Genomic DNA, 10,625 nt, shown 5'->3' with positions numbered 1-10,625 from the left:
TGTTTGAGCTGTCGTAACTGAAAGTAACTTGTACTGACAGATCTTAAAATATGTCATTGCCATCGTTTTGTCTCAAGATGCACACCAGTAATGTTTTTTTGTTTTGTTTTTTTGTTTTGTTTTTCCAAATGAATGTTTATAAAAGTTACTTAAATGCTCTTATTTATAAAAGCTACTTATTAAATGCTAAATTGATCTAAGGCTTAATCCTGGCTTAGGCTAAGCCCTGTCTGTGAAACCGGGCCAACACAATTAATACGAAACCAAAGAATATACATTAACAAGAAGAGACACTCAATAAAATGTTCCATTGCAGCACCGGCGCCCAGCAGCAGCCCTGCGTTTCCACCATTTTGGGGTGAAAGCGAGTCGGCAGTCCACTAGTTTATATGGCAATATCATACAATAACGTACATTAAAGCTGAAATCCAACCTGAATGATGACAACACAGAATAAAATACTATCACTAGTGATCATCAAATTCTTTTAACAGTTTATTTTACACACTTTGTGTTTAAGTCTTCCACTTTATTCACAAAACCTTTGTTCTCTAGAAACCCAGTCAGTTTGGGTTAAAATTCTTTAAAATGCTTATAAACACTGAATTATTACCAACATATGAAATATGAAAGACGTGCATCAGAAAAATTGGGAATGTTGCACAGTAAATATATGAATATAACAGCTTGATTTTGCAGTGTTGTCTAATGTCCGTTAAAGCAAAAGTGTCCATAAGTGTGAATTATGGGATAACGGACACAGCAATGCATCATGTATTATAAGATCATTATGTTTGTAGAGTGATCCATTAAAACGTACAATATAGCTTATTTAAATTCAGACCTAGATATTATTACTATTACTCCACTAGGTCTGAAATATATTGTTCGCTGCAAACATTATTAATTTACTATTAATAAATGTGTAAAGTTGCATAAAATGGAAATACTCAATAAAGTAGGCTAACTACGTTACCTCAGATGGATGAATGGTTGGATTCCACAACTGGTAATAAAACATATATAAGACAATAAAACATTTACTGTAGGAGCCATTCAATTTACTGGTGACTTAATTTAAAAAGCTGTTTTATTGCGCTTCTGATTTGGCAGTGAAATTCACAGATTTTGGGTGCGTAAGATATGATTCTATGGTCCAGTTAGTATTTTCACCCTATAATGGCAGCCGCGCTACCGGAGCGCCATCTAGTGGCTGTTACCCAAAAATTATCAAAGTGTCGCTTCTTGGGTTCTATACTCTTTGACGAAACCCATACATACCCGCAGGTGTGACACTCAAATCTGCTGCGGTACAGAAAGAGAAGAGGGACAAAATACCATATCTGCATTACCATTGTCGCCACAGGAGGGGAGACTTTGAACACAAATGAATCAAACAAAATGCCTTACTTTATGGAATTCACACATATAAACTGTTAAATTAAATGTTCTTTTTAACCCTGTTACACTAGACTAGAAATGTTCACTCTTCGGTTTGTTTGAAGCTCAGCATGTGTATGTGGAGCAGTTAAAGAAGAACGCAGTATACCCAGCTAGAAGTTTTATTGTGCTAAGAATGTTCTGAGAACATTATGCTATGTTCTGGTAATGTTTTCACCAGCAACATTTTTGTTTGTTTGTTTGTTCCCAAAATATTCTTCTAAAAGGTAGGATAACATTCTATAAAACATTCTAAGAATGTTTTGTGATAAAATTACTAGAACATTATCCTCTAACATTCTTATAATGTTTTTAGCAGGAAGTTTCCCATCTGGCAATAAATGTGGACTCCAGCATCGCTCAGATTACCAGCTTCACTTATTACAATCCAGTTTGACTTTATTTCTGTCTTACAGGTATAAAAGTTCTTATTGAGATAAAAAGAGGTTTAGAAAAACCTGTTTGAAAGGAATAGTTTAGTTTGATATCACCATTATGGTGATCAGTGTTTGCTTTATTTGGGCAGTTTCACTCCTGACTTTTTAATGTTAGCTTTTCTTTGGCTGCTGTAACTGTTTGTTATGGCAGGTACTGTAAAAGAAAATGTGTTCAGATGATGTTAGCTATTTGTTGATGATAAAGATACTGTCATCATGTAGAGTCTGATTATCTGATTTCTCCCAGTCTAATCTATGGAATTAATTTTACATTATTTCTTATAGCAACTCTATAATTCTACAGTATTAGACCCAACAGTGTTTTAATCAGATAATATCAAAGATTAAAAAATGTAAAGGATTACTAAAAATATTACTAAAAATGCAAGCTTCTTTGACATTAAGATAGACACAGACATCAAAAATCAGTGTATAAATCTCAATAACGTTGACATTCTTCATGGCGCAATGCATTCTGGGTGCATCACACAAAACTCATCCATGGCACCCAGAATGCATTGCAGCATAAAGAATGTCATCATTGTTGATTCATAAGTTGATTCTTGAAGTTTGTGTGAGTCTTATTGTAAAATGAGTTTAAATTTAATTGAATCTCTTTGTGAATCACCTTGAATCGAATTGTTCTGAATTTACAAAAATCACTCTTGAATCGAATTGAAAACTTATGAATCATGAATCAAATCTTTCTACCCAAAGATTCACACACCTAATTTATTCCAGGAAGCTGAAAATTGGATTTTTGTAAGTGACAACATATCCTAAATATCAAACAAACACATATAAATTTAACATATTTAATTGACAGTTCACTGTGACATCACTTCAATTTTCCCTTTTTAATAAACAAGACACAAATAATATCATTCTTAAGATCTGCTGCTCACAATCACATTCAACCAGTTATTGATAAAGATAATATTAGTGAAAACATAAAAACATATAAACACCAGATATGCAAAGAGATCCTAAAAGACAAATATACTGTATTAGTATTTTAGACATTTAAAGAATATTAAACATCAATGTTAGAAAACTTTGATAAAATCACATTGTCATGATAATTAATATACAGAAATAAAACAAAAACTTTTAAAACACAATTAATAGATTCACTCAGAAATTACTAAAGAACAAATCAAACAAGTAAATAAGAAAAATAATGAAGAATGAAAACTGAATGTAAGTAAACACACAAATGCGTGTCTTTTCACTCTTCATATCTGCTGCAGATGAAGTTGAGTCTGTCAGTCTCAGGACGGCTGATCCAGCGCTGATCTCCTCCAGACTGAACTGCTCCTTTTCTCTTCTCGAGGCGGCAGTCTTCCGGTTCTACTCCGTTCCCTGGAGCCCAGTTCTGATAGCACACGATCTCTCCGCTCAACCAGAGCCACATGTTCATAAGGCAGTAGTTGTGTAAACCCAACCACACCGCCTCAGTAGACGCCTGTTTAACCACATTCATCACCTCACGCTGAATCTCTTCTGAATGAACCGAGACCAGATCCACATGATTCTGTCTGCAGTATCTCAGAGCTTCAGACCACGTCAGCTTCTCTTTGATCAGAATCAGTTTATCTGGACACAAAACAAACCACAAGCAGAAACTAGAGAGAGACTGATCAAAAACAACATGCAGAACAAACACTGTGGAGGAATTTGTCATGTCAGACATGTAGTGTGAACTTTAAAGGTGCCCTAGATTCAAAAATTGAATTTACCTCGGCATAGTTGAATAACAAGAGTTCAGTACATGGAAATGACATACAGTAAGTCTCAAACTTCATTGTTTCCTCCTTCTTATATAAATCTCATTTGTTTAAAAGACCTCCGAAGAACAGGCGAATCTCAACATAACACATACTCTTACGTAACAGTCAGGATCATTAATATGTACGCCCCCAATATTTGCATATACCAGCCCATGTTCGAGGCATTAGACAAGAGCAGCCAGTATTAACATCTGGATCTGTGCACAGCTGAATCATCAGACTAGGTAAGCAAGCAAAAACAATAGCGAAAAATGGCAGATGGAGCAATAATAACTGACATGATCCATGATATCATGATATTTTTAGTGATATTTGTAAACTGTCTTTCTAAATGTTTCATTAGCATGTTGCTAATGTACTGTTAAATGTGGTTAAAGTTACCATCGTTTCTTACTGTATTCACGGAGACAAGAGCCGTCGCTATTTTCATTTTTAAACACTTGCAGTCTGTATAATTCATAAACACAACTTCATTCTTTATAAATCTCTCCAACAGTGTGTAATGTTAGCTTTAGCCACGGAGCACAGCCTCAAACTCATTCAGAATCAAATGTAAACATCCAAATAAATACTACACTCACATAATCCGACGCATGCATGCAGTATGCATGACGAACACTTTGTAAAAGTGTACACTTTGTAACCATTTTGAGGGTTACATTAGCTGTGTGAACTTTGTTTATGCACTGTTTAAGGCAAGCGTGAGCTCCGGGGGCGGAGAGCACGAGCATTTAAAGGGGCCGCAGCATGAATCGGCGCATTTCTAATTATGTCCCAAAATAGGCAGTTAAAAAAATTAATTTAAAAAAATCTATGGGGTATTTTGAGCTGAAACTTCACAGACTCATTCAGGGGACACCTTAGACTTATATTACATCTTGTAAAAAAACATTCGATGGCACGTTTAAGATATCTGGAGGTGATGGATGGATTGTGTGTGTTTGTGAGGATCTGCTCACCTTCATGACACACAAAAGGAAACTGGTTGTTGCAAGAGATGTCTATCCATTGTCTCTGAGTGTTCTGTTCGATCGCTGTACAGTTTTCATTTCCTCCAACATTATTAGGTTCACCAGACCTCCAGTATCTGAATGAGGAGTTACTCTGATCTGACCACTGCCATGAGTCTCTGAACAGACCGATCCAGACATTTGATCCAGATAAATGATGATCACTAATGAACTTCTGAAGCTGTTGATTCTCATTCTGGTTCCTCACACTGACCAGATCAATGTGATTCTGTCTGCAGTAACTCTGAGCGTCTCTCCAATTCTTCATCTGATTGACAAAGACGAGTCCTGTGTTCACTTTAAGAAAAACAAATGGAAACAGATTCATGAATCAGTTTGTTCATTATTCTTATGCTGCTTTATGGTTTGATGTGAATAAGAGCAGCAGTGGAAACATCAGAAACACGTGTCAACTGATTTTACTGATATAACATTAAGCGACATTTGTGAATTTGCGTGCCAATTCTAATATAACTTTATATTTCTTGATTATGTTTTGTTGGAATAGACACAAAGATCTGAATGAGAGAAACATCAAACAGATGATGTTTCACTGCAGCTGAATATATTTGTTAGTCTTTAGAAATATGTCAGTAAAAAGTTCATTCAAAATGTTGGATTTTAGACTAATAATATAGACAAATAAATATTGTTGCAATATTAATATTAATGTTAGAGTTTGTCTTTTTTTTACGGAAACTTAAATTGATAGTTCTGAGACCTGGATTCGTCCAGAGGACTCAGAAACCCCTGCTGCTCTCTCTAACAACTATACTTTCTCTCACACCCCTCGCCAGTCTGGGAGGGGTGGGGGCACAGGTCTTCTCATTTCTGACAATTGGGAATACTCGACTCATTCCTCTCTTTGCAACTACAATTCATTTGAGTTTCATGCTATTACAATCGCAATTCCTGTCAAAATTCATATCGTAGTAATTTATCACCCCCCAGGCCAACTGGGTACCTTTGTAGAGGAACTGGACATGCTGCTGTCCTCATTCCCAGAGGATGGTAGCCCACTTGTAGTTTTTGGCGATTTCAACATTCATCTAGAGAAGCCTTATGCTTCAGACTTCTACTCTCTTCTAGCCTCATTCGATCTTAATCGGCTCATCACCACAAGTACACACAAATCTGGCAACCAACTTGATCTCATTTACACACGCAACTGCATCACCGACAACATTCTGGTAAAACCTCTGCACATCTCTGATCATTTCTTCGTTACTTTTAATCTTCAACTCCCCATTTGTTCACCACCAACCCCTCTACCAGTTACCTTCAGACGAAACCTGCGCTCTCTTTCTTCTTCTCATTTTTCCCCTGTCGTGTCATCCTTCCTTCCCTCACCCTCACAATTCTCATCTCTGGATGTGAATACAGCAACAGACACTTTATGTTCCACATTAACTTAATCTCTACATAGTATCTGTCCTCTGTCATCCAGGCCTGCACGTGCCACTCCCTCTAATCCCTGGTTATCCGATGTTCTTCGTGAACATCGGACCAAACTCAGGGCTGCAGAGAGGAAATGGCACAAATCAAAAGACCAGTCTGACCTAAGTAGCTATCAATCTCTGCTCTCATCCTTTTTCTGCTGAAATTCATGCTGCTAAATCCTCCTATTTCCACAACAAAATCAACAGCGCTTCAAACACACGTACACTTTTCAAAACATTCAACTCTCTCCTCTGCCCCCCTCCACCACCACCCACCTCATCTCTAACTGCTGATAATTTTGCTACATTTTTCACTGACAAAACATCTACCATCAGCAGTCAGTTCTCCGCTCCACACACACAGGAACTCAGACCAACCACACACACAGCCACACATCTCCTCTCTTCATTCTCTCCTCTCACTGAGACAGAAGTATCCAAACTTCTCCTCTCCAGTCATCCCACTACCTGCCCTCTAGATCCCATCCCCACACACCTTCTACAAGCCATCGCTCCCACACTTTTACCAGCACTGACACACATCATCAACACATCTCTCCACACTGGCACTTTCCCTAACACATTCAAGCAGGCTCGGGTAACCCCACTGCTTAAAAAACCCACATTAAACACGTCTCTTGTAGACAGCTATAGACCTGTTTCTCTCCTACCATTCATAGCAAAAACACTTGAACGAGTTGTTTTCAACCAGGTGTCATCTTTCCTCTCACAGAGCAACCAATTGGATGTCAATCAATCTGGTTTCAAGAGTGGCCACTCGACTGAGACTGCACTGCTGTCGGTCACTGAATCCTTGCGGATTGCAAAGGCTGATTCCAAATCATCAGTTCTCATTCTGCTCGATCTATCTGCTGCCTTTGACACAGTGAATCATCAGATCCTTCTGTCCACCCTCTCCTCACTGGGCATCACAGGTACTCCACTTCTCTGGTTTGAATCCTATCTCACAGGAAGGTCTTTCAGGGTTGCCTGGAGAGGGGAGGTATCCAAAGCTCATCAACTGACCACGGGTGGTCCTCAGGGTTCAGTGCTTGGACCCCTCCTCGTCTCCATTTACACTGTATCTCTGGAAGTCAGCCAAGTTGGGGCTCCATATGGCTGGTGTGTGGGGGGTGTCCAAGACTCCTCTGTGCCCAGAGTCTGGAGCTCCAAGTCGGCCCAGTTCCGGAGTTAGACCCGGTCCAAGTTGGAAGTTCCAGGGGGTATATCTCCGCGACCAGGCCGAGTTGGGGCTCCATATGGCCGGTGTAGGGGGGTTCCCTAGGGCCCCCTCTGTGCCCGGAGTCTGGAGCTGCAAGTCGGCTTGGTTCCCGAGATACGGGTGGTCAAAGCTGGACAGGAAGTGAGCATATCTCGGAGTGGGAAGGTCCCAGGAGGTGGGGACTGTGCCTGAAGTAGGGTCCCTCTGGGCCCACCGCACCGCCAGAGTTTGGAGCCGGGAGTCGTCTGGGTTCGGGAGATAGGGCCCTTTGAATATAAGGGTGTTTTGGCTAAAAGCGTGGATATCTCGGGAAGGGAGGGTCGTAGCGGCTCATGCTTCTGGGTGCGGAGGGGTCCCGGAGGGGGCCGTCAGGCAGCCCTGGTCCCGAGGCCCAGGGAGGTTCGGTTCTGAACGTACATCACTTGGTCCCATCATTCAGGCACATGGTTTCTCCTACCATTGTTATGCTGATGACACACAACTCTTCCTTTCATTCCAACCAGATGATCCCACAGTAGCTGCTCGAATCTCAAGCTTTCTGGCGGACATCTCGGCATGAATGAAAGAACATCATCTACAGCTCAACCTGGCTAAGACTGAGCTTCTCGTCTTCCCTGCCAATCCGACTCTAAATCACGATTTCAGCATCCAGCTAGGCACATCCCCATCACGTCTCGTCTTCAACAAGCCCAAAAGAGCCCACGTCACGCCTCTCTTCATCTCTCTACACTGGCTACCACTTGCTGCTCGCATCAAATTCAAGGCGTTGACGCTTGCTTATAGATCGACCACAGGCTCAGCACCCTCCTACCTCCACTCACTCTTACGAGTCTACACTCCTACCAGAAGCTTGCGCTCATTAAAGGAGCGAAGGCTTGTGGTACCATCACGGAGAGGCGCGAAATCACTTTCCAGAACATTCTCATTCACTGTCCCTTTGCTGGCGGAATGATCTTCCTGCCTTCATTCGGGATGCAGAATCCCTGGCAATATTCAAAAGACAGCTGAAAATTCATCTCTTTCGTGAGCACTTAACCTCATCTTAAAAAAAAAAAAAAAAAAAAAAAAAAAAAAAAAAAAAATTCTTATTCTTATCCTTTCACTTCCTCTAATCCCTCTCTATTGTAGCTTATGATAATCTGAGCACTGTCTATAACTTGTATTGTGAGCACTTCTTGTCTATTTGCCTCGTCATGACGAATCGCTTGTTGTATTCCTAACTTGTAAGTCGCTTCGGATAAAAGCGTCTGCCAAATGAATAAATGTAAATGTAAATCTACGGAGCCAGTTCTAGTTTTCTGTGTACCTTAGTCTAACCGTGTCTGATTATACTGTGTTTGGATTCTTGCCCTCGTACTTTGGATCTCCCTCTCGTCTTGCTGTTTGGACTCTGTTAGCACCTCTCTTGGACTATAGCCTGTTTTCCCTGGATTATTCTCTGGTTTTATATTTTTGAATATATCATTTACAGTATAAAGTTTGCTGAAAATATAATTCTCTATGATCTCTAATGTCAGATTCACACAGTTATCAACAACAAAAGATCAATATTCGTTCAATATCAGTTTATTTTCTCAGAAGTTGAAAGTGGACAAACATCCACAGTCTTTTCTATATTTATGACTACATTAAAAAGTAGCAGAATTTAGTATTGCATTAAAATGTTGTACAATATACAGTGTATCTTTCTATAAATTAATGTTTGTTGTCATTGTAGGGAGCTGAACTCACCGTTGTTAGATGAACTGCAGATGAAAGTCATCAGGCTGTTACTACATGTCCAATCATGCCATTGTCCATTTATCATAGAAGCACAATCATCTGTGCCATCAGGTGGTCCAGATCCCCAGTTCTGATAGAGCGCAGGATCACCTGAAGACCACTGCCATTTATTATGACCCGTCCACTCCAGCCCAATCCAGGCATACTCATGACGTTCATCATTCACACTCTTCTTCAGCTCGTTCATGTCGTTCATGTTGTCAACGGTGGCCAGATCTGTGTATTTCTCTCTGCAGTATCTCTGAGCTTCAGTCCAGGTCTTATTCACGTTTATAAAGTGATACTGACGCTGAACACATTCAGATACGGAGCAGAGAGCTGTGAAAGAGAGGGTTTGATTTAATGCTTTTCATAACAGAGTCAAACCTGATGAAACTATAAACCATAAATAAAACAACAAACACACTCACCAATGAGAAGAAGAATGAAAAATAGAGTTTGCTCCATTTCTGAGGAAGAAACACATTGAAAAACTCAGATATCAAACATTCACAGATTCTTTTTGGAGTAAAATATGACAGTTTCAGTTAGTATCTGAACAGCAGCATGAATTCACTGTACATCATCATTCAGACAATATTAACATCTCAAAGTCTAGTTGTGTTTGAAGAATGAACATGTGAGTTGTTCTTACTTTAGAGGTCGTGTGTTTCTGTCCCGAGTCTGATGTTTCTGTCTGCAGCTTCAAACAGTGTGATCATTATATCTGCTCTCATCCCTCATTCGTCATCACATCATTTGTGTATTGTTATAAAACAAATTTTCATACTTTACTTCCTCTAGGTTTGTGTATTTTTCCACTTATTTCCCCTTATTTGCATATAGAATGAGAGAAAAACGTTTTTTTTTTGCTCTCATATTTTTTCTTTTTCCTCTTCTGAGAGCAGAGACATTTTTCCTTTTCTGTTGAGGAGGAGACATTCACAACAGAGACAAGATAAAGACTTTAAAGGGTTAGTTCACCCTAAAATGAAAATTCTGTCATTAATTACTCACCCTCATGTCGTTCCACACCCGTCACTTCATAACATTAAAGTTGAACCACTGCAGTCACACTTTAACAAAGACTATTTTAACGATGTTTTTACTAATTTTGTAATGTGGTAATTTTGTTGCTTTCTTTGGAGAATAAAAAACCTCTCAGATTTCATCATAATATCTTAATTTGTGTTCCAAAGATGAACGAAGGGCTTAGGGGTGTGGAATGACATGAGGGTGAGTAACTAATGACAGAAATTTCATTTTGAAATGCTCATATCGTGCTTTCATTCCCCTGAAGTTCATTTATAATGTTAGTAAAGATTGTTGGACTCTCATTATCCCACTGAAATAATAACATCATCTTCTGCTGCTGCTGTTTCAGTCTTATTCCCTCTAAATACTGGATTGTGATTGGCTGGAATGCAGACATTAAAACATTGTTACATTTTTTTAGAATTCATCTCTTTGTGAAAATTCTTATTTTGTTTTATTTCAGACTCCTGCTGTTTATTCTTTCTTGTTAA

At 39.2% G+C, this 10,625-nt stretch overlaps 1 protein-coding gene across 1 annotated transcript; it reads right to left on the bottom strand.

Moving 5' to 3' along the window:
- Positions 1 to 2,595: 2,595 nt before the first annotated feature.
- Positions 2,596 to 9,859, bottom strand: LOC125264284 (macrophage mannose receptor 1-like). The gene is made up of 4 exons (XM_048183507.1): positions 9,531 to 9,859; positions 9,070 to 9,438; positions 4,627 to 4,974; positions 2,596 to 3,473 (listed from the first exon to the last, which is right to left on the bottom strand). The coding sequence occupies exons 1-4, from the start codon at positions 9,565 to 9,567 to the stop codon at positions 3,106 to 3,108; spliced, it is 1,122 nt and encodes a 373-aa protein (XP_048039464.1). The 5' UTR covers positions 9,568 to 9,859; the 3' UTR covers positions 2,596 to 3,105.
- Positions 9,860 to 10,625: the final 766 nt, after the last annotated feature.

Source organism: Megalobrama amblycephala, linkage group LG3, assembly GCF_018812025.1.
Source record: "Megalobrama amblycephala isolate DHTTF-2021 linkage group LG3, ASM1881202v1, whole genome shotgun sequence".
NCBI classification, from domain to species: Eukaryota; Metazoa; Chordata; class Actinopteri; order Cypriniformes; family Xenocyprididae; genus Megalobrama; species Megalobrama amblycephala.
Note: the sequence above shows the minus strand (reverse complement) of the source record. Positions and strands in the feature narration are given on the sequence as shown.

Excerpts from the sequence above, each read along its gene's own strand:
- LOC125264284 (XM_048183507.1), bottom strand. The coding sequence starts at position 9,567 with ATGGAGCAAACTCTATTTTTCATTCTTCTTCTCATTG. Across the intron at positions 4,975-9,069 it reads CTGCAGTTCATCTAACAACG|TGAACACAGGACTCGTCTTT; the intron begins GTGAGTTCAGCT and ends TTTTTCTTAAAG. Across the intron at positions 3,474-4,626 it reads TCCTTTTGTGTGTCATGAAG|ATAAACTGATTCTGATCAAA; the intron begins GTGAGCAGATCC and ends TTTTGTGTCCAG.